Source organism: Chaetomium globosum, genomic scaffold, assembly GCF_000143365.1.
Source record: "Chaetomium globosum CBS 148.51 scaffold_2 genomic scaffold, whole genome shotgun sequence".
Taxonomy (NCBI): Eukaryota; Fungi; Ascomycota; class Sordariomycetes; order Sordariales; family Chaetomiaceae; genus Chaetomium; species Chaetomium globosum.
The window spans coordinates 2,121,076-2,142,342 of NT_165977.1; the positions used below are offsets into that span (position 1 = coordinate 2,121,076).

At 57.8% G+C, this 21,267-nt stretch overlaps 8 protein-coding genes across 8 annotated transcripts in view; 4 read left to right on the top strand and 4 right to left on the bottom strand.

Moving 5' to 3' along the window:
* Positions 1 to 2,104: 2,104 nt before the first annotated feature.
* On the top strand, positions 2,105 to 6,846 carry CHGG_02804 (uncharacterized protein; the record flags this gene model as incomplete). Its single annotated transcript, XM_001229319.1, has 4 exons — positions 2,105 to 2,220; positions 2,635 to 3,682; positions 3,759 to 4,076; positions 4,138 to 6,846. The coding sequence occupies 4 exons, from the start codon at positions 2,105 to 2,107 to the stop codon at positions 6,844 to 6,846; spliced, it is 4,191 nt and encodes a 1,396-aa protein (XP_001229320.1).
* A 1,241-nt stretch (positions 6,847 to 8,087) lies between these two features.
* Positions 8,088 to 10,597, bottom strand: CHGG_02805 (uncharacterized protein; the record flags this gene model as incomplete). Its single annotated transcript, XM_001229320.1, has 2 exons — positions 8,088 to 10,398; positions 10,584 to 10,597. 2 exons carry the CDS (start codon positions 10,595 to 10,597, stop codon positions 8,088 to 8,090), a joined length of 2,325 nt encoding a protein of 774 aa, XP_001229321.1.
* A 717-nt stretch (positions 10,598 to 11,314) lies between these two features.
* CHGG_02806 (uncharacterized protein) lies at positions 11,315 to 13,900 on the bottom strand (the record flags this gene model as incomplete). The annotated part of the gene is made up of 4 exons (XM_001229321.1): positions 11,315 to 11,585; positions 11,644 to 12,784; positions 12,845 to 13,519; positions 13,771 to 13,900. The coding sequence occupies 4 exons, from the start codon at positions 13,898 to 13,900 to the stop codon at positions 11,315 to 11,317; spliced, it is 2,217 nt and encodes a 738-aa protein (XP_001229322.1).
* Positions 13,901 to 14,858: 958 nt separating this feature from the next.
* On the bottom strand, positions 14,859 to 15,586 carry CHGG_02807 (60S ribosomal protein L35; the record flags this gene model as incomplete). The annotated part of the gene is made up of 4 exons (XM_001229322.1): positions 14,859 to 14,867; positions 14,956 to 15,181; positions 15,291 to 15,430; positions 15,584 to 15,586. The coding sequence occupies 4 exons, from the start codon at positions 15,584 to 15,586 to the stop codon at positions 14,859 to 14,861; spliced, it is 378 nt and encodes a 125-aa protein (XP_001229323.1).
* Positions 15,587 to 15,954: 368 nt separating this feature from the next.
* On the top strand, positions 15,955 to 16,900 carry CHGG_02808 (60S ribosomal protein L6; the record flags this gene model as incomplete). The annotated part of the gene is made up of 3 exons (XM_001229323.1): positions 15,955 to 16,065; positions 16,344 to 16,679; positions 16,748 to 16,900. 3 exons carry the CDS (start codon positions 15,955 to 15,957, stop codon positions 16,898 to 16,900), a joined length of 600 nt encoding a protein of 199 aa, XP_001229324.1.
* Positions 16,901 to 17,799: 899 nt separating this feature from the next.
* Positions 17,800 to 18,636, top strand: CHGG_02809 (uncharacterized protein; the record flags this gene model as incomplete). Its single annotated transcript, XM_001229324.1, has 3 exons — positions 17,800 to 17,865; positions 17,931 to 18,023; positions 18,133 to 18,636. The coding sequence occupies 3 exons, from the start codon at positions 17,800 to 17,802 to the stop codon at positions 18,634 to 18,636; spliced, it is 663 nt and encodes a 220-aa protein (XP_001229325.1).
* A 323-nt stretch (positions 18,637 to 18,959) lies between these two features.
* CHGG_02810 (uncharacterized protein) lies at positions 18,960 to 20,106 on the bottom strand (the record flags this gene model as incomplete). Its single annotated transcript, XM_001229325.1, has 2 exons — positions 18,960 to 19,617; positions 19,718 to 20,106. The coding sequence occupies 2 exons, from the start codon at positions 20,104 to 20,106 to the stop codon at positions 18,960 to 18,962; spliced, it is 1,047 nt and encodes a 348-aa protein (XP_001229326.1).
* Positions 20,107 to 20,530: 424 nt separating this feature from the next.
* CHGG_02811 (uncharacterized protein) overlaps positions 20,531 to 21,267 on the top strand; it is a gene marked incomplete at both ends in the record, with an annotated part of 1,602 nt that continues 865 nt past the window's right edge. Inside the window, 2 exons of the mRNA XM_001229326.1 lie at positions 20,531 to 20,678; positions 20,777 to 21,177. Coding sequence (XP_001229327.1) covers positions 20,531 to 20,678; positions 20,777 to 21,177 — 549 coding nt within the window. The remainder of the gene's footprint in view (positions 20,679 to 20,776; positions 21,178 to 21,267) is intronic.

Here is a 21,267-nt window from a genome sequence, read left to right on the forward strand (position 1 = left end):
ATCGGCGATTGAAACCCTGGCTGTCCTGAAAAAAAAAAAAAAAAGGGAACCACGTCAGGGAACAGCCGGTAGGGCCTCCGATCGTCCTGGCGTCTGTGGTCGAGACGCCGCCACCTCCGGCATGGCACAGCCCACCGCATGTTGCTGCGAACACGCAAGCATCAACACAAGCACACACAGGGCCCTGCTTATTTTCCCGCAAACAGCCTCTGGTCGAGCGGCAGCCAGCTTGACCTGAAACCCCCCAGACCCGCTGACCCCCCGGACCGAACGGTGGGAAGCGCTAAGAATTGGTGGCCTCTTCGGTCACATTGTAGCAATCTCTCGTGATCAGGGCCGCGTATTGTGACTTCCCTGAGACTTTTCAAGCGCCTGCGAGGAGGTGATTCTGGGCGCGCGGTTGCAACGGGGAGATCCGGGCTGCAATACGAGCTGGATGAGACAATTGGCGTGGCGGCGCAGAGTGGGTGTGTCCGCGTATCCGTCTGGGCATCGTTGCAGTGGAGCACGGAATGTCGGACTCCAGTGAGGACTTGTCGTGCCACTTTTTGTGTTGAAATTGTTGGTTTGCAGTTTCATTTGTACCCAACCTTAAATCATAAAGTTTGCGGGAGGCCCTTTGACCCTGCAGCCATGAGTTATGCATCTGCAACTCCGAGGAAAATCAGGAGATGGCAAGATAGCCAGCTCAGCTGAACATCTGATCTACAGTTGGGAAGACACCCAAGCATTTCATTTCATAAGTATAGAGGCATGCATGCATAATAGCAAAGTGTATCGAATTGAACCTGCAGCGACGCAGGCACAAGAATTAGCGAAAAGATGGGTTACGTCACATCCCACCTTCTTTTCTTGATGTCAGCCCGTTGTGTCTGAGTGACCGGCCCCCTCCATCCCCGAAGGCAACGTGGTGTGGGGGTCAGTCATGGTTTGCTATCAGGCGGTGTACGTTAACTATCACATGCAACCCCCCAAGATTCCCATGGCGGGAGAGCTCTCAGTCAGCGTGGTCGCTCTGAGGAATCTTCAAGACCGATCTGGGCCTTGCGTTCCCGAACGCTGTGCCACAATCGGGTTCCGCTTTCCCCTGCGACGGGAGCGCCCCGGATCTGCGTTTGTATCAGATGGCAGTTCGTGGGGAGCTGGAGAACAAAACCAACCGTCCAGGCGCCCACTTTATTCGCCCGACGGTGTGAGAAAGGAAGGCGGGGAGGATGTTCCTACAAAGCCTGACTGCTTTGTAGATATCTTTCATCATCCATTATTTCTTCTCTTTTTACCCCACCTTGCCCATTCACCCACCCATCTCTGTCTGTATTTTCTCTTTGCTCCCTTCCTTGTTTTTCCTAGGATTAAGAAAAGGGGGCCCCGCGAGTGATTGGTAGTTCCAAGAAAACAAACAAACAGAGTGCATACAAATGCAGCTCTCGCATGCGGTAACTGCATGCAGGCAGAAAGGGCGGGTTGCGCCCACTGCGGTCTGCCAATTCCTCTTGACACTGAGAAAAAGGACATTCGTCCACAACTTCCAGGCTGGCAGGCTGGCAAGAGAGAATACGCTTATCAACCCCACTTCTCGGATTTTCTAACTCTCGACCTCGTTGGGAACACCCCCGGATTCAGGACGAACAGATGCCGAATTAGGCTCGATGCCGAGTCCCTGTCAACGTCCCCCAGTCCTCCAGATGGAATCAATTCGCTCCTCTGGTTGCTTTTTGCTGTTTCTGCTTATGCCAGACCCGCACAAATGACGACAAAATCGACAAATGGGCAGGCCGACTGGCTGCGAGAGCCTATCTCGAGCTTGTGAGGCCCGCCACCACCAATATTTCCTTCTGTCAAGGACTGGCTCCGGGGATCCAGCCGGGTTTCCTTTGCCCTAGCATGCCTGGTTCAAGACTTCCCCAAACCCGTCCGCCTGGGAAGCGAAGAGACGCTACGACGCTTATCGCCTAGTTCCGGGAAGGATAAATGCATTTACCGAGGCGAAGGGAGGGGCAGCCAGTCAAAACCCTGCATCGATTCAGACGAATGGACAGGAGACCCCGTGCTCCTGCAGCGCGTGTGCTGAGCAACCAGGGGCCACTGGCCCATCCGTCCAAACATGGCTGCAGCGCTGTCTGACAAAGCTGGAATTCGGGATTTGGAGACTCGAGGCAGACTCGTCCTGGTGATGGACGTGTCTGGTGGTCCCATCTTCCCATTTTCCACCTGCAAACCGTGACTTACGTCGACTCAGAGAGATCCCAAGAATGCCGCATCACGTTCTTGATCGCTGAACGGCTTTTTTGTTCCCGCGTGACGTGCATGGAAAGAGCCACCAAGATCCTCCAAGGCTGTTTGTTCTGAGCGGCCGCTGACCGGCGACCGGTAAAGCTTCCGTTTCGCTACTCCCCTAGCAACCAGCGACCACCGCCCACCACAACCACCACCACCACGACTGCTGCTATCTCCCTTTTACCATTCATTGCTCACCTCTCCAATTCACTACCCAGTCGTCGCCGCAGTTTGCCCACCTCACCCACCTTATCCGGCCACCTCACCTCGCTCATTCCGGGACCCGCTGTCTTGTTTATCGCACCCCTCAACCTCAAAAGAAAACCGACCCGCTTTCTGGTACTTGGTCGCGTCCAGCTTCGTCCGAACAGGCTTCGACCTTGGCACCCGCGACTCCACAAGCTCCCGCCTCCGATGCGAAAAGACGCGCCGTGTCGCCCGAACTCGATCGCTTTCGACCGCCAGTGTCGCCGGCGCGCCGCCGCGGACCTCGAGCGTCGCGCTCTACATCGCTATCACTGAGTGGCAACCATCTACTTCGCACGAGGGCGTCACACTGCGGCCTCGCCTCCCGATGGATTCCTACAGGGAATCGCAGCAGCCTACCCAGGGTACGCCCGTGTTGTCCCAGCGCGCCGTGTTTCTTTGCGATGCCACTGTTCTTTTTCTCTTGTTGTTATTGCCGTCGTCGCCTTGGCTGACCCCGCACATAGCTACCCAGACCGTTGTCGACGCCGAGCGGTTAGGCCAGCAACCTTCTGGCTTCTCAGATGAAGACATATCAGACATAATATGTCTCCTTCTACCATACTCCGAACCCGCGCGCCAGGAAGTTAGGCGGATCGCCACCGAGACACCACAACATATGGTGGGGAGGGAAGAAGTGGACGATCTCAAGGTGGATTACTCACGAGAAGACGGCTCACGAAATTTTGCTGGGGTCCAATCCGACGTTGGGGAGCACCACATAGCCCTGCGGTTTTCGTCACAGGTCAAGGACCCCTCGCTTGGCTTCACATTCGGGAGGAACCCTAATTGTTGTGATATCTGCCTCCGGAACGACCCCCACCGACGGCTGAGCAAAATACATTTCCGCATCTATCTAAACGAATGGGCGGTGCTTATGTTGGAGGATAAGTCAACAAATGGGACCGTAGTCGACGAGACCCTATTAAAAAAGAGAGATGGTTCACGGGCCGAGACCATGAGGACGCTGGAGAGCGGATCTAAAGTCAAGATCCTCATGCACGAACCGGGCCGAGACATCACCTTTTTAGTTCGAATTCCCATCCGTGATGGTCCTTGTGAGGAGGCTTATAAGCGCAACTTGGATGCGTATCTGGCAAACCAGGCACAGCTCGCTTACGATGCCAACGAAACGATCGTGCCTGGGCCAGGAGGGCACGTAAGTCGCAGCGTCACCTTCTCCCCGGTTTTGAAAAACCATCTTGGTGCTGACGAGATAGGTTGACATCTTCAAGCCCCCTGTTGCAAGGCAACTCCCCGCCCCAACTCGGAACGGGAATGGCGCTGTTACAGCTCTTCGAGCTCAAGTGGGCGGAAAGCAAGGAAAACGCGCCCGCGCCGAAGGAATCCCAAAGCCGTGGACCGGGTCAAACAAGTACAACCGGATCTGCGAGATCGGCAGGGGTGCCTTCGCTACCGTACATAAAGTCACACGGAGGCTCACTGGCCAACCTTTCGCGGCAAAGGAACTCGATAAACGGAAATTCATGAAGAACGGCGTTCTGGACCAGAAGGTAGAAAACGAGATGAACATCATGCGGAAGATCAAGCATGTACGCCAACCTAGCCCCTTTCCCAGCGGGATAAGTCGAAACCTTGCTCACTTCTTGGCAGCCAAATATTGTGGAATACATCGAACATCTCGACTGGGATGACAGGCTCCTCATCATTATCATGGAATTCGTAAACGGCGGCGATCTGGGCCGGTTAATCGCCGACAACGGTCCATTGTCAGAAACCGCCACGAAAACCATGGCGAGGCAGCTGTTAGATGCGCTCGGGTACCTACACGACATGAACATCACCCACCGAGACGTGAAGCCCGACAATATCCTTGTCGACTCGCTCGATCCGTTCGTAGTGAAGCTCACGGACTTTGGGCTGTCTAAGATGGTCGACAACGAACAAACGTTTCTCCGGACCTTCTGCGGAACGCTTCTCTACTGTGCACCCGAGGTGTACTCCGAGTACGCCGAGTACGACGATCGTGGCCGCCGCCACCCGCGCAACCGCCGACTCCGCCCCGCCACAGGGCAGAGATACGACCACGCCGTTGACATCTGGTCATTGGGCGGCGTTCTCTTCTATGCCCTGACAAAGAAACCGCCATTCCCGGCCAAGAACGGCGCCAGCCACTCCGAGCTTCTTCATCAGATCATGACCAAGCCGCTAGACATCTCACCACTTCTTGAGGCGGATATCTCGGAGGAAGGGATTGACTTCTTGCGTCGCATGCTCGACCGGAAGCCTGAGACCAGGGCCACGGTGGAAACACTACAGAGCCATGTATGGATTTCCGGCTCGTTCACGACCGTCGCGCAGTCATTCGAGGAGATTGTAGAGGAACAACTACACGTCAACGCCTCTCAGTTGAGCCTGGATGACACGGAACGGAATCCGGAAGAGTGTCGAGAACTCCGTGTGCCTAGTGACGATGAAATCTCGGACGACGAAGACGTGGATTTTGACGCGAACCGCCTGCTCGGATACGAATCTGAAAAGGAGAACTACACATTCGGCCCAGATAACCACCCACAACGGCTTTTCGGCGAAGTCAACCCTTCGGCCGTCAGGAGCTCCGGCGCCGTTACGCCAAATCGGCTGAACCTACCATTATCGCCTGGGAGCTTTGGGTCAAACGGCACAACAGAAATTCTCGGCAACGAGACGGAGATCAAGGATAGCTTTGAGTCCGAAGACCACCTGACCCCCAGGCAAAAACCCCAAAAATCGCAGCCCTTATCAGGGGGGTTGCGTGCCTCGGTAATCTCCGCTGGCCAGAGCCGGTCGGTCGATGAGCTCAACAATATGACGTTCGACGTGGCGTCACAAAGCCTTGGAGGGGCCGAGTCGATTCTCGAGAATCTTAATATGAAATCGGGCGCCGGCTCCCTCCTCCGTTTCTACACGACTGGCGATCTGAACTCGAGCAAGCGGAAACCTTCGTTTGACACTAGCGAGGAGGATGACATGCCCTTTGCAGAGGATAGACGCGGCCTCAAGAGGATCCGATCTGATGCCTCGGCGAAGCTCTCGGTCAACAGGGTCGTTGAGGATAGCGAGTACGAACTACTCGCCCAGATGCCGTCCATTATCCGGGCACAGTCCGGACGGCAGATCGACAACCCGGTCCACAAATCTACTTACTGGTCAGCCCAAGACAGGAGGACATGGCACCTCGATTATCCAGAGATGACCCAGCTGCAGCTTGACGCGTTCAAGATGGCGGCCTCGGCAAGGGATGAGGAATTTGGCCCGGGCAAAACACCGTTGTGGGATCTGGCCATGAAGTATTTCCCGGCGGTCAACTGTGAGCGTCGCGGTGGTTCTTCGAAGGGCGCGCGCAACGGTGTTGAGTACGGTGTCATACCTTCCACGGCCGGTCCGGACGCGACCGTTCCAGCCACACCCCCGACGATGGACGACCCCGGGCCGATGCTCATAATGCCCATGCAGTCCGATCCGGGGAGGCCAGTGGTTGCATGCCTCCAATCTGCGCCAGGATCCGCCCTCACTGGGATATCCATCATGATCACCGAATCCATGGTCTCATGGGGACGAGCAATGGAGAACACCCGGTCCTATGCGAACAAAGACGACGTCACGGTCCCGAAGTTTGCTTTCCGAATCCTGCTATGGAAAGAAAATTACGATCCAGCCAAGAACTTCCGGCCGTGGAACCGCGCCTCGGAGCCCGACGAGGACTCCTTCCGCTTCTACATCTCGACCAAGGCAACCATGGGTATCTACATCAACGGCGTCCGCCTGCCCTCAGACAACCCTAAAAAGCCCGACAGCCCCTCCACCTACTGGATGGCCCTGCACGACGGCGACCGCGTGTCGGTGTGGCAGACCCCGGACAAGTCCGTCAGGGCCGAGCTCGTCTTCCGGTGCGGATGGGGCGGCAGCGCCAGCCCGCGGGCGGTGAGCGGCGGCGCCCCGCGCAGGCCCGAGTTCGCACCGGCCGCCGTGGCCGGCAAGCTGGACGAGGTGTGCGTCAAGACGGAGCGCAAGATGCGCGGGCTGAGCGAGCACGACCTCAAGATGGAGGAGGCCAACCACGACGTCGACGAGCGCATGCGCGGCGGCGTCGGCGCCGACCGCGAGCGCCAGCGCTCCCGCGACTTCGAGGTCCGCCGCCTCGAGGCCTGCCGCGCCCTCGGCATCCGCAGGGTCAGTCCCGCGCCCGGTGTTACCCTCGGCGAGGAGTCGGCGACCCAGACGCCCTGGAGCTCGTATGTGCCGGGGACGCGCACCGTGCCGACTTTTCGCCATGCGTCGCCGAGTACGATGGAGCTGCTGAGGGCGGCGCGGAGGGGGTAGGCGTGCCGGAGTCTAAGTCGTTTTGTTTCGAGTCGTTTTTTTTTGGTTCATGTACCACATCACATGTACCGCCACGCATCTTCATCCGGTTTTTCCTGCCATTTTTATAGACACCAGCACCGTCCTTGTCATGCGTCATATTTCTGGGAGCGAGGCGTCTGGACGCCATTGCGACTCTGATCTCCGCGTCTCGATATCTATATTTCTTTCCTCATTTCTATCTCAGAGGCAGAGGGGGACTAGAAGAGAGGGTCAATTGTGCCATTAAACACATTTTACAGACAGACAGACGGGCGAAGACAAAAAAGCATGGCGCTGACGGAGACGTGCCTAGATGAGAGTTGCAGCAGCGAGTTGTTGCGGCGCTCGGCTGCTTCGACATCTAATGGTCTGGGATGACGGATGTCATGGGGCGGTGGGGGATTGTTCACCTTGGATTTTCCTTGATTAGTTGTCTGTTTGTCTTGGAACGCAAAACGTTGTTCGGGGGTAGGGGGGTTGGGATTAGCGATCTAGGCGTCAGCGTAAATGGGGAAGACATCCATCCATACAATACACATCCACATGAAGAAATCCGTTAGGGTCAGACCTGTTTTGTGATTATTGTACCTATCTGATTTAACCTTGACTATCGACTGACTCTGAGATTCTCGCACCGAGCAGTTACCGTGCAATCACTGCTCGCGATCCTCCTCTTGAGTCCTGCCGGAGAAACAAATACAACGAATTACAGAATACCTCTCTCGTGCGGTGTAAACGCCCAATATCTTGCAGATACGGCATCACACGTACTGATGCTGATTCAGTAAAGCCGAGAGAAAACCCCCCAAGTGCCGAAAACAAGCAACGCCTCCCCTCCATAGTCCCCCTTTTCCTCCCAAACAACCTCCCCAAATTCTCAGCCAACCGAATAAACACCCCTACCGTCAACAAACCCACCATCACCATCATCCTTCCCTCACCACTCTCCCATAACAACCTTTACCCATTCCCCCCACCCCCATTTCTCAGCTCATCATCACCATCATCATCATCCCATCGCCCACCCCAAAGCGGCGCGGAAATGGACAAGCACAAAACCCAACGAGATCCAAAGCGGCGCCCAACCGCAGCCAGAAATCCTCGTGGCAGCCGCCTAAGAAGAGCGTGGTTATCGAGCGGACTTCGACACGTTCTCTTTGTCACAGCCACGGCGTGTAGGGCAGGCACACACACTGTACGACCACTACTACTAACCACCCTCAACAAAACATCCGCGCATGCACCTCCTCAATCTCCTCCGCCTCATCCGAATCAACCTCCCAAATCTGGTTATCATCGCCATCGAAATCCGCCGCATTTGCCTCTGCCTTAGCGGCACCAGCCCTGTGGCCCATCGACGCGCGGAAGACGTGGCCGAAGTCGGGCATCTCGGCACCGGCGGCGGCGTGCTCTGTGGCATGTTCTACGGTGTCCTCAGCGGGGCGGTGGCGGTGGCTGTGGCGGCGGTGGCGGGCGCTGTTACCATTGTCGCCATTATGGCTGCTATTATTGCTACCGGTGGCGGCTGAGCGGTAGCGATCGGCCCCGTCCTCGGTCGCACCACCGTCGTGCGCAGATGCTGCGCCGGGGAAGAAGAAAGCGGCTGCTGCGTAGGTTTTTTCGGCCTGGCCGTACGCTGAAGACCAGTACATGTCGGAGATGCCCATGGGCCGGGGAGGCGGGGCTTGTTGTTCCTGCTGCTGGCGCTGCTGGCGCTGCGGCCGCTCCTGCTCCCGCGCCTGTTCGTGGTGGCGCTGTTTTTGCTGTTGCTGTTGCGACTGTTGGTTGAAGTGGACATCCGGCTTGGGTTCGGGCTTGGGCTCGGGCTTGCGGCGGTTAAAGAACGGGTTGGTCGGGTGAGTCGGCTTCGGCTGCGACTTCGGTTCCGACTGCTGCGCCTGGGCTTTGGCGGGAAAATGGCCCTTGAAGTAGACCGGCTCCGCGACTGCGGGCATGGGAGATTTCGTGGACGACACGGACGCGCGCTTCCGGTGGCCGTGGCGGGTCGGGTTGCGCTCGTAGCGAGGGTTGCCTGCATCGCGGCGCTGCTTGGGCTCGGTAGTCGTGGCGGGCTTTTTGCCGGGTTCGAGTGGCTTCACTGGGTTGGGGAGCCTGAAGTAGTCCTTGGTTTCGGCTGCCGTGGCGGGTTTCTCGCCCGGCTGGAGTGGCTGCATTGGATTGGGGAACTTGAAATACTCCCGCATCTCGTGGGGCTCCCGGTACTGCTGGGAGCTGGAAGCGGCGGACGGGGCCGGCGCCGGCATGGGCTTGTCGCGAGGCTCTTGAGGTCTCGGCTTGGGCCGAACCTTCTCCTTGAAGTGCTTCTCCAAGTGCGGAGGCCGGAAGCAATCACGGAGCTCCCGCCCCTCCTGGGGGGCTTCGGCACCTCCCAGGGTGCTGTTGGCCGTAGCCAGGCGGGGCTCCTCGCGAGTCTGGGTGCCCTTTTGCTGCCCATATGTTGGCTGACCAGGTTGCTGGGACTGCCGGTTCTCCCCAGCCCCCTGGCGCACCTGACAACCCCCCCGCACGCCCACGCGGCCATCTTCCGGCGTGGCATTTTCGACGGTGGCCTTGCTCATACCCAAAGAGGAACGCGACGCATCCTCACAGGCACCGGTCGCAGCGAGGAGCGACCCGCCGCGCTCCGTGTCTCCCGCCCGCTCAAACCCACCCCGCACCCCCGACGCCGCAGTCACACCCGCGACAGGCGCACCACCATCCCCCTCGCGGCCACCAACCTCGCCCGGCCCAAAAACATACGGCCGACTCCGGCAGTCCCCCCAAAGGCTCTCCCTCAGCGGGTCATACCTCTCCCCATCTCCATCCCCGTCCCCCTCCCCCTCCCCCTCCCTATACTCCCCCCTCCGGCGCCTCAGCGCACGCGCACGCTCCTTGCGCCGCACCATGCCCACCACACACCGACCGCAGACCTCCTTCCAGGGCGGCAGGCGGGCGGCGCCACCCGACAGGAGCACCTTGTCGTGGAAGCGGTTGGAGCGGAGGGTGCCGCACTTGGCGCACCACTCGCGGTCGTCGCCGCGGGGCTCGAGGTCCGCGGGCGCCGCCGCCGCGTCGCGGTACTCGTGGTGGTGGTGGTGGTGGTGGGGTTGGTGGGGGCGGGGTTTGCCGCCGTCGTCGTTGTCGTCGTCGGCTTGGGAGTCCTCGGCGTCCTCGGCGGCGGCGAGGCGGGCATTGCGGCGGGCGCGGCATTCCGCGCAGAGGCTGAGCCGCGGGGAGGTTGTCTTGCCGCGCTGCAGGGGGTAGTCCTGGTGGTAGTGGATGGAGCGGGGCGCCTCGCAGTTGTAGCAGTAGTGCTGGAGCGGGCGGGGGCTGCCATCCTCGTAGCGATCGGCGGCGTCGTCGTCGTCCAGGTCCGACTCGGGAGGGGGACCCTTGCGGTGGGCGGCTTTGGTTCTGCGCCTGGAGGAGCGCCGGGAGAAGTCGAGGATGATGCGGTAGCGCTTCTTGACGCCGAGTTTGGACTTGGGGCCCTCTCGCTCGTCGTCGGCTTCCCAGCCTACTTCTTTGGTTCTGATGAGAGTGGTTAGCGATGGATTGTTAGAAAGAATGGTTGATCCCTCTGGTGTTGGTCTGGAAACACGAGGTTGAGAAATCCCACCGCGAAGCAACCCCCCTCCTTCCCTTTGTTGCAATTTCCACCCGACTGACAGAGTTCAAAATAAGAAAGAAAATTGATTTCAAAAAAACCAACTTACACGCTGAAATGCATATTGTGTCCCCTGAGTCGAAACTCACTGACTATACTGCTGTCGGTATCCGTGGACCAAACAAAATCAGGGCGGTGGTGAGAACAAAGGTGGCAAGGAAATGAAGCAGAACACCAGGAGGAATTGTGGAAGGGCAAAATAACGGAAAAAGTAGGCTGCAAAGGCAGCTCAGCAGGAACGCGTGTGCCCATCTTGCCTCGCCGTGTGAAAAGGGGTTAGCGTGGTGGTGTTGCACTGTTTCTAGCACGGCTCTTCGGGACGCGACGGGTGGTGTTGATGGGATGGAGGAGGGTGAAGTGGGTGAGGTGGGATAAAAGGTGTTGGGTGATGAGAGGGCGAGTATCGTGGGAGGCAAGGAGTATGAGCGTTGTACAATAGCAACAACAAGTTTGGGTTGTATTCGCATGTCTTGCTTGTATTGTCGGAATGGAAGTATCGTCTGTATCGCTTGGTAGTCGCTGATAGTTCCCCATCTTCACTCGGCGTTGCACCGATCGGACACAGATTCGGGGCAAGTTCACAGTCATGGTGGTCGTGGGCGTGGGACGAGGTCACTGTCAGGGTGCTCCGTAGGACCATGTAGCGCAATCAACGTGCTTGTGCTGTACACTGCCAACCCGGCTTCCTTTTCCCAGTCCGTATATTGCAAGTAAAGAAAGGAAATCAACTCTAACATACTTCTTTCTTTGTACACAAACTCCCTCGCTAAAGTGAGCCCCTTATTCCACCCGGAGGAGCCTCGGGCCCCTCTTCTTGGTGGCCTTCTTCTTCTTCTGGCCCCGGTCAAACGCCGCTGCCGACATGTGGTCGCGGCCAAGGTTGTCCAGGTCCTTGACCTTGTAGATGCGGATGATCCAGTTCTCACTGGTAAATGCCTCCTCCATCGTGCTGACTGTGGGACCAACGTCGGGAAGGTGGACACCCCGCACACGGTCCACAGCCTTTCCGGGAGGGAAAAGGGTGTTGTAGTTGTAGTAAGACATCTTGTACCTATTCATACTGTCAGTGCTGCTTGCATGATATGGGCGGTGTGCCAAGGGATACTCACATCAGGCTGTTCTTCATGGTCTCAGTAGCCTCACCGTCCACACGGTACTCGCCACGCGGTGGGGAGAAGGAACGCTCGCTGACCTCATCGGGCCAGATGCCCTCGGCGATACGAACCATCCACAGGAACTTGTTGATGTCGTCGCCGGAGTAACCGAGGAGACCACCGAAAACAACCAGGACGTAGTCAACCTCATGTTGGCGCATGATCGGGTAGCTGACCTCCTCGCTCGAGCTCATGGCCTTGCCCACGGTCGCGATGTGCGTGTTGTTCCACGTGTTGTTGTCGACAAGCGTCGGGCGGTCAGCCATGCCGCCGATCTGGTAACCGTAATCCCACCACGACATAATCTTGGCATCTTCGCGAGTGTTCTGGCGCAGCCACTGGTACGCCTCACGGTAGTCGTCGATGATGTGCTGGCTTCCGTCGGGCAGCCTGCTGGCCAAGACAACCGACGGGGAGGAGTACGCATTCGACGTCACCCAAGTGCAGTGCAGAACGAACAGCAAAAGGTAGACGGCGAGGGCGCTGACCATCATGCTCTTGCCCCAAATGGAGTAAATGCCCACCACAGGCTTGCTTGTCGACTTGAGGCCAGACTTCCCCTTCTTTCCTTCTGCGCCCTCCGCGGCTTGGCTCTCTTCGGGCTTGGGCGACTTGGTGCTGAGGTAGGTGTCGAGGAGAGTCGACACGGCAATGGCGGCGGCAACACAGACCACGGGGGTGAGGGTGAGCATCAGGCGGACCATCACACCGGCGAAGTAGCTACCGAACAGAGCATAGACGACAATGAAGACGTGCTCGTCGGCGAGTTGCTGGAAGCAAAGGTAAACACCAACGGGGAACAGCCAGATCAGCATGTTGAGGTCGAAGAAAAAGGCCGGCCACGCGGTCGGCTGGTGTTCCGACACGGAGGCGATGATGGGGATATGGATCTTGGCGTAACCAGTATCCCAGAGCGAGTAGAAGCGGCCGCTCCACGGAGCAATAACACCGGCGCTGGTCGCAATGACCAGACCCAGAAGACCGATGCCGAAGGTTCCACCGGCAAAGAGCCAGAGGAAAGTCTGGAACTGGCGGCTGGGGATGGCGGAACGGACATAGTCGAGGAACGCGAGCAGCTGGAGGAAGCCAAAGATACCTGCCTTGTGTTAGTAGCCATGCGCAGCTTCGAAATGTGGAGGCGGGGTTAGCAACTGACCCAACGCGGGCATGTGCTCGCTAGTCTTGACTGGCAGGAAACCAACGAAGGGAATCTGCATGCTGGCGAGTGTTCCCAGGGCATACCAGGTCGTGTACGCAACATAGAGGCGAGTGCTGTAGCGTCCCATGCAGATGAGGACAAAGGAATGCAGGGGAAGCAGGCAGGTGATGAAGGCGTAACCACCCCAGGAGGCCACCATGTAGCCGTAGAAGAGGGCGCAGAGGGCACCCCACAGCATGGATCCTTGCTTCAGCGCCTTGATCCAGAGGTAGAAGGTGAAGACGAGCAGGAAGATGGCAATGGCCTCGTTGTCGTAGCTGCCAGCGACGGAACGGGAAATGTAGCCAGGGGCAATGCCCATGAACAGCGCAGCCAGGAGACCAGCCGAGGACGAGGGGGTCATCTCATTGGTAAGGAGGTAGGCGGCGATGGCGGTAAGGCCCGAGAAGGCGGGCGCAAGGAGGACGCAGATATTCCGGATATCAACGGGGATCGTGAGGGTTCGGAGGGCGTGGTAGATGGCACCACTAGTTACCATGAGGCCCGGGTAGAGGGTGCCTCCCGTGACACGACCGAGAGGATGCCATGTCCGGTCATCGAACCAATCCCAGAAATTGTAGAAGCCGTTCGCAACGAGGTACTTGGTAGCGCGGAAGTTGAACCAGGGGTCGACTGGTGAAGCGTTAGTGTCCCGACGAAGGCAATGGGCAATGGACGCGTAGGGATAAAATACGGACATTCGTGAATAATACTTTCGAACCCTACACTCATAAAAGGATTAATTAGCATCCATTGAGACTTAATTGTAGATGCGCTAGGCAATTGGAGTATCTCGGGCCGCAGCTATGGTGATGCCGAGCTCCCAAGACACAACCCAGCTCCTAGATGCACCATCTACACCATCACCAAAAAGGGCCACGTACGAATGACGGAGAATAGTCGACTAGCAATTGAGGCGCCAGCAATGAGCGCGAGGATGATCACGCGCAGTAAACCGCGGGTGCTCTCCCCCTTGCCCGCGCTGGCGAGAGCGTGAAGAGGATCGGCCGACATGGTGGCCTACTGTGAGGGTTGGTGGTGCTGCCTCTCGCCAGTTGAAGTTGGAGGCTGACCCAAGGACAAGCAAGCAAGCACCGGCGTTTGGAGAGGACAGTTTGGAGCTTCTGCATCATGCTCCAGGGGTTCGCCTTGGCGTGCTTGTTTGGAGCTTGGGGCCCACTCAGCCTCGTGCTTGCCGCTTGACCGCCCGGCAAAACTCCAAATAAATTGCTAGAAATGGAGGGGCCAGAGATTCAGCCATGGGATAAAAGGGAGGGGGGTTTTATTTCATTTTTTTGAAAAAAATAAAATAAAATAATAAGACGGGTTGACACTAGTTAATGTTTAGATTTTTCAAACATCAACAAAGGGAGGTCACGAGCCAATCTTGTCCGAATTACAGGACCATAACTACCCTGGATGACCTGAAGATTTGCGGGCGTATCTTTTGAATACTCGAACACTCAATCCCCTATCAAGATCAACGGAGAAACAGGGACAGATCGACCTGAAGCGAAGAAAGCCTATAGCAAAAGTAAGAGATACCATACCAGACATATCACAACAGGCTGGAAAGGGGCCCAATCCATCACCCCGTCTCGTTGGGTAACTGTATCATATATCTGGCGGGGTATAAAAGACAATGGACCTAAAACCCGTCCACAACTGGGCTGAATCATCCATCACTGGGCAGGGTCGAGGCCCAAATGCCAGCACGCAGCCCCAGCAGTCATCATTGGATGTGAATCACCAACAGGAGCTTGGTCTGAGGGTGGGTGTTCAGCGCAGCGCTTTCATTCGGCAAGTGGTATAGACACCAAGCCGGAACCGAGAAATCATTGACCTCGTATAACACCCTAAACCCTGAAAGCAGAATCCCTGGGATGATGCAATGTGTCGAGTGCCAAATGTTTTAATAACCGCGCCGGAAGTGCCCCTAGATACAACCATCCCATTACCCACGATAACGCCTTTATGCAGCCTAAAACACCCAGTCAGCATGGCCCACTCCGTCGTTGAACACCGCCGGACTGCTCCTCCCGGTTGTCCATCCTTCAGATCTGTCGTACCTTGACGGCGAACTTCCGCTGGGGGAAGTGCGTTTGGCGCTTCTTGGTCTTCTCCAGAACCCTCGAGGCGTCCTCGGGGGACAGGCGGCGGCGGATGGCACGAGTCTGCTTGGCCCGGAGGTCAAGGGGCAGGTACTTCTTGTCCTTGTAGAAGAGGCGGAGCTGAGCACGTTGCTTCGCGTTGATGACGGTGAGGACGCGGGCGATCGACTTGCGGATATCGTGGCTATTCGGGAAAGAAAACGCATGTCAGCCAAAAGCTGCCAGTATCCTCCCACTTTTAAACCTTCGCAGGGCGGCCGGCCGTGGGCGCGTTCGGGTCCGAATCGACGTACATCTTGGTGAGCTTGCTGCCCGAGGACACGATCTTCTGGATGCGAAGCTGGCCCAGCTCCGTCTTGAGCTCACCCAACTGCTTGGTGAGCTCGTCCTTGTTCTTGGACCACAATTGGCCCGCCTTGACCTTGGAAGTAGACTTTTGACATGATGGTCAGCAGTTGCCCGGTAAAAGTCGCAAGTTTTGAGATCGGTCGGTTCGATGATGCGGCTGGGGTAAAAAGTTCGACTACGGGTGCTGAAAAGAACGAGATCGTCGCAGCCGCTGAAGAGATGGACACGGGATACATACCATGGTGAAATATGTCGGTGTCGAGTCAAATGGGCGATGGGCGACGATTCCTTTGACAGCGACGGGGCTTCGGGTCGTTGGAAGGGGATAGCCTCTCCTGCGGGCGCACGTCTAACAAAATCTGAGAGGTGTGGATGCGCAAAATGCTAGCCAGGGCGGAAAACCCTACCGCGAAATGTGGCCCGTGCGCTCCCTTGTGGCTCAAGCGAGCATGTTGCCGCAATCCCGAAAGCGGTTAGCTTGGGGTTTGGCCTTTTCGAACTTGCGCACAACCGGTGGCTCACTCATTTCAAAATCTTGAGCAGCAGCAAGTCAAGTTGACGACCGACCAACGAATTTTACTAATCCACCAAACAGCCAAAGCGCTCAAGATGTCGGCTCCTACGACAAAGACCTTTGGCAAGTCGACTCGGTCGGTCCCTCACCCGACCGAGAGGGCTCAGAAATGGTACCCTGCTGAGGACGAGGACAAGCCGCGCAAGGTACGTGCATGCATGCATTTTCCGAGCTGAGATTTGGTGTTGTGAGCGTCCTGGCGACGGCAAATTGGGCGGAGTTCGAATCCCAATTCGATTCGGGGGTGTCTGGGGCGTGCAGCGCAGACCGAGGCGATCCGGAAACGGAAGCGGGAACAAGCAAGAGGCGGGACGGCGGGTTTGGGATTCGGCCAGCAAGAGCACGGCAGGACTTTGGGCGAGGATGGAGTCGGCAGGATGCCCGTTGTGAGTGCAAATTGATGCTAACTTTCGTGCGTTATCAGGTCCGCAAGGCCATCCGCGCGTGGGCCCCTCGCTCCTCGCTCCAGCCCGGCACCGTCCTGATTCTGCTCGCCGGCCGCTTCCGCGGCAAGCGTGTCGTCCTCCTCAAGAACCTCGACCAGGGTGTCCTGCTCGTCACCGGGCCCTTCAAGATCAACGGCGTCCCCCTCCGCCGCGTCAACTCGAGATACGTCATCGCCACATCCCTGAAGGTCGACCTTGCCGGGATCGACGAGGCCAAGATTGAGGAGATCGCGAAGCCCAAGTACTTCACCGCGGAGAAGACCAAGGAGAAGGCCGGCGAGGAGGCGTTCTTCAAGCAGGGAGAGAAGCCCCAGGTACGAGCGGACTTTTTTCGGGTCTGGGACCACGGGTGTGTGAGGGGCAAGACTGACAAGATGCACAGAAGAAGGAGGTCTCTAGCAGCCGGGCGGCCGACCAGAAGGCCGTCGACAAGGCGCTGCTCGCCAACATCAAGAAGGTCGACATGCTCGCCAGCTACCTCGCCACCTCTTTCAGCCTCCGCAAGGGCGACAAGCCCCACGAGATGAAGTGGTAGAGAGAGGGTGCAGGGCGTGGGCGTGACGGATGGTTGATGGCGCGGTTAACGGTTATGGCTTGGCCAATTGCATTTGGACGTTTGACGGTTCTCGGTCCATTACGGCGTCTGTAATGAGGGTTTACAGTCATCAAAATCCCAAAATCACCGGGCTTTGCACAGGATCGAAGCCATGAACAACAATCGGGTTTTAGAGCGAATGGGATGCCACTGGTGATTTGTACATGGGGTAACGTGAAAATGCGCTGGGTGGATGGCAGGGCAGATACAACCAGACATGTCTGGGCAACTCCGATCCTGGTGCGGATAGACCGCTGGGATAGCAGGAGAGCAAACAAGGAGCACATGAAACTCAATATCACAAAATCCCACGCCGAAACATTTGATCACCTCCCAGAGCAGCATTGATAAACGGGCACCTTGAGGGCGAGAGTGAGTTCCGGGTTATGTGGCTCAACCCTCCGAAACACCCCAGCGGCCAGTGTGATCTAACATCACTGATGCAGCGCACCGCCACAGGGTTCCGCATGCTGATCAGCTGTCAGGGAGAGCGCAGGTCGAACGGGATCCGCTGCAAAGTGCCTTTATACCACTACCATAGCCATCCTTTTCCAACCATATCCAGTGCATAATAGCATTTGGGCCGCAATTTATATTTCAGTATTTTAGTGGCAGAGTTGGCTCGGATGTCCTTCTAAGACAACCCTAACCCTGGATTCATCGCCTTGCAGCTGGCCTGGCCCTTTTCAGCACCGAACAGCCCAGGGTCCGCGGGCTGACCTCTCAAAGAAAAAGAACCGGTGGGCTGGACTACACCAGCTACCCATAACTTCAAGCTTCAGCGATCGGATGCTGCCGGATCCCGCTCCGTCCCCCTGTTCCTCGTTATTGCAGGCAACATGGCGACAACGGCAGGCCAGGGCTGGGCCCAGCTGAGGCAACAAGCCCGATCGTTAGAATCACAGGTAAAGAGCTTGGAGGCGAGGGGGCCAAAGTTGGACAAAACAGGGCGGCTGACCACTTGTCGCAGACCGAGGCATCGCTTCAAACATACTCGCAGTTCTCGACACAGACGGCCATCCCCCCAAAACCGACAAAAGAGGAGAAGAATGCTGAGGCCAAGGTCCAAGAGCTACTCGACAAGGCAAGCCCACCTACGTGAGAAGGAGTTGACATGTGATCCCGGGCGAACAACAACAACAACCCGAACTAACATTCCCTTTCAACCACAGCGCGAAGGCGTGATCGCCCAACTCGGCCGGCTGCTCGACTCCGAAGCCACGCTGACCTCCTCCGCCCTCAAACAAAACAACCTCGCGCTACTCCGCGACAAGCTCTCCGACCACCGGCGCGACCTCTCCCGCCTCCGCACCACGCTCCAGTCGGCGCGCGACCGCGCCAACCTGCTGGGCAGCGTGCGCGACGACATCTCGGCGTATCGGGCGGCCAACCCGGCGGACGCCGAGGCCGAGTACATGCTGGGGGAGCGGGCGCGGCTGGACCGCAGCCACGATGTGGCCGACAGCGTGCTAAGCCAGGCCTACGCCGTCCAGGACAGCTTCGCCCTGCAGCGCGAGACGCTCGCCAGCATCAACCGCCGCATCACCCTCGCCGCGAGCCAGGTGCCGGGCATCAATACCCTGATTGGGCGCATCTCGGCCAAGAAGAGGCGGGATGGGATTATCATGGGCGGGTTTATTGCCGTGTGCTTTTTGTTGCTTTGGTTTTTTATGTGAGCGGCATCGGCATCCATGGGGAGGGAGGATTAATTGGGTGAGGAGGCTTTGAGGGAGGCTGCATGGCGGAAAGAAAGCTGTATAATTCCTTGGGCGCGCGCATGGTTTGGCCGAGGCGTAGGGGAGTCTGGAGTTCTTATTTTGGAAGACTGCTCAACGGACGTTGTGAAAGCCAGCAAATACAACAGGAGACCACACGGCCTCCGTATTCTAGAGCAGCCCCCGATATGGTACATCTATAAGAGTGGCGGTGTTTTATACAACAACAAAATGGGGTATCACACAAACTCCTACAACCACCTCTCTACCTACCTCCGTTTTCATCACTTCGCCTCCGGCTTCTTAGCAGCAACAATCTTCCTCACGTAGTGCTCCCCCACCCCCTCCTTCTCCATCTCACTCAGTATCCTCTGCACCCCCTTCACCAACCCCTCCCTCTCCCCCGGGTCCGCCGACCCGCTCCCCGCCCAGCGTATCCTGCACTGGTGGTCCACCAGGTAGGTATACCCAACCTTACTATTCAACACGCCAATCGACTCGCGAATCTCATCCGTAATCCCCTTCTTCACCATAAAATACCGTCCCCAATTCTCCCTCCCCACCTTCCTCCGCAACGACCCCGCAAACAACCGCACCAACCACCCCTTCAGCAAATCCTCCTCCACATTCACCTGCACCAGCTGCGCCCTCCCCCCCGCGGCGCCTAGCACCTCGTGCAGCGCGGCGTTCTGCTCGGGCGCCGTGAAGGTCTTGGCCTGGTCCTCGGCCCACATGCCGCTGAAGACGGAGACGACCGAGGCGCGGCCCTCGAGCAGGGGGGTCGTGTCGGCGGCGGGCGCGGCGAGCGTGCGCCCGTGCAGGTTGGGGAAGTACAGCGAGAGGTCGGCGCGGAAGGGCCGCGGCGGGGACAGGAAGGTCTTGCCTTGGTGGAATTGCAGATTGCGCCAGTCGCGGAAGTAGGGACGCGAGATTTTGTTTTTGCTGTGGGGGGTGGAAGGGGGAGGTTAGCATGAAGCGGGTTGGTTTGGGGGCGGGCGGAGGGTATGAGGTTGGGAACGGAGGGGAAGGGGGTAGGCCTTACAGCTCTTCTCGACGCTTCAGGTGCTTGTCGTAGTTGGTAAAGTCGGCGTGGCGTTGTTTGAGGCTGCGGTTGTCGACGCCCGTGTTCTCGCCCTCCTGTGGGGAATAGCTCATGCCAATTGGCCTCGCCAGCGGGGTTGGCGTGAAGTCCTTGAGCTTCTTGCCATACGCCCGGGGCGCATGAGCGAGAGGACTCGACGCGGCGGCAGCATCACGGCTGACTGGAGCTGTGCCGGGTGATGGTTGGGTAGAGTTGGGACTTGCTGGTCCGGAGGTCGGGGCTGGCGGTTTGTCGACCAGCCGGCGATAGGAGATGCTAAAAGACCGCCATTGGCAAAGGAGACAAGCTGCAGTCCGGGAACCTGACCGGATGCCGGTCCGCGTGATCATGGTGGGCAGGTGTCGCGGCTAACAAGACGGATGTCGGTCGAATTGGGACGAGCGCCATCCCCGAGCCCCAAGAAATTTCCCACGCGGCTTGTCTGGGGCCCCACTTTCATCCGCTGGAGATTGGCGAGCCATCCAGATCCCCAGGTCCCCCGCCTTCGGGTCCGGGGATGCTGGGCTCGGTTATCCGCGGGGCTGGTTTTCCCCCTGGACAGCTCGGCTTCCAACGTCATTCACCAGGGCCATAAGCCGTAACAAGCCATGGCGCCGTGTCCTGAACCGCGGTGTGTTCTCTTCCCTGGGATGTGCCCGCGGGGAGATCAATTGAACTCTAAGAAATGTGATTGCTCGTAAACACGACGTGGTGATATCTACCGTACCTTTTCGATATGTTCTGGAGCCATAGTTCCCGGGCGGTGCGCCAGCAATGGCGTCTGTACAGAGGAGTAACCCGACGTGCGACCAGCGCCCGGGCATCCCTCTATCCGACCTCTTCCATCTCTCGGCACTCTCCTCTTTCGCCGTCAATAGCCCGGGCATTCCACGCGTCAAGGCCACTCCTCGCAATCAAGCCAGTATTACTCGCTGACATTGGAGAAGGTGCGTCTCTATTTTCCGCTTCCCTCCCGTACACAATTGTATGATGGCTCCCAGCTAACGACTACTACCCTAGGCATTGTCGAATGCGAAATCATCCAATGGTTCGTCGAGCCAGGGGCGCGCGTTGAGGAGTTCTCGCCGCTATGCGAGGTCCAGAGCGACAAGGCTTCGGTTGAGATCACCAGCCGTTTTGCGGGCGTTGTCAAGAAGCTACATTACGATGCTGGCGAGATGGCCAAGGTGGGCAAGCCGTTTGTGGACATCGACATCGAGGGGGATGTCAAGGCGGAAGACATCGGGGCAGCAGTGCCCCCAGAGGATCCCCGGAAAGAGGCTGAAGTGAAACCCGCACAGGCACCAGTTCGCTCTGCAGCCGAGGAGACGGCAGCAGCCCAGGTGGCCGTGTTGGCGGGGCAGGAAACGCAGGGTACACCCAAGGTCAAGGGGAAACATGCCACTCTTGCGACACCTGCGGTAAGGCACCTGTCCAAAGAGATGAAGGTGGATATCTCCGAGATAGATGGCACAGGCAGGGACGGCCGCGTACTCAAGGAGGACATTTAC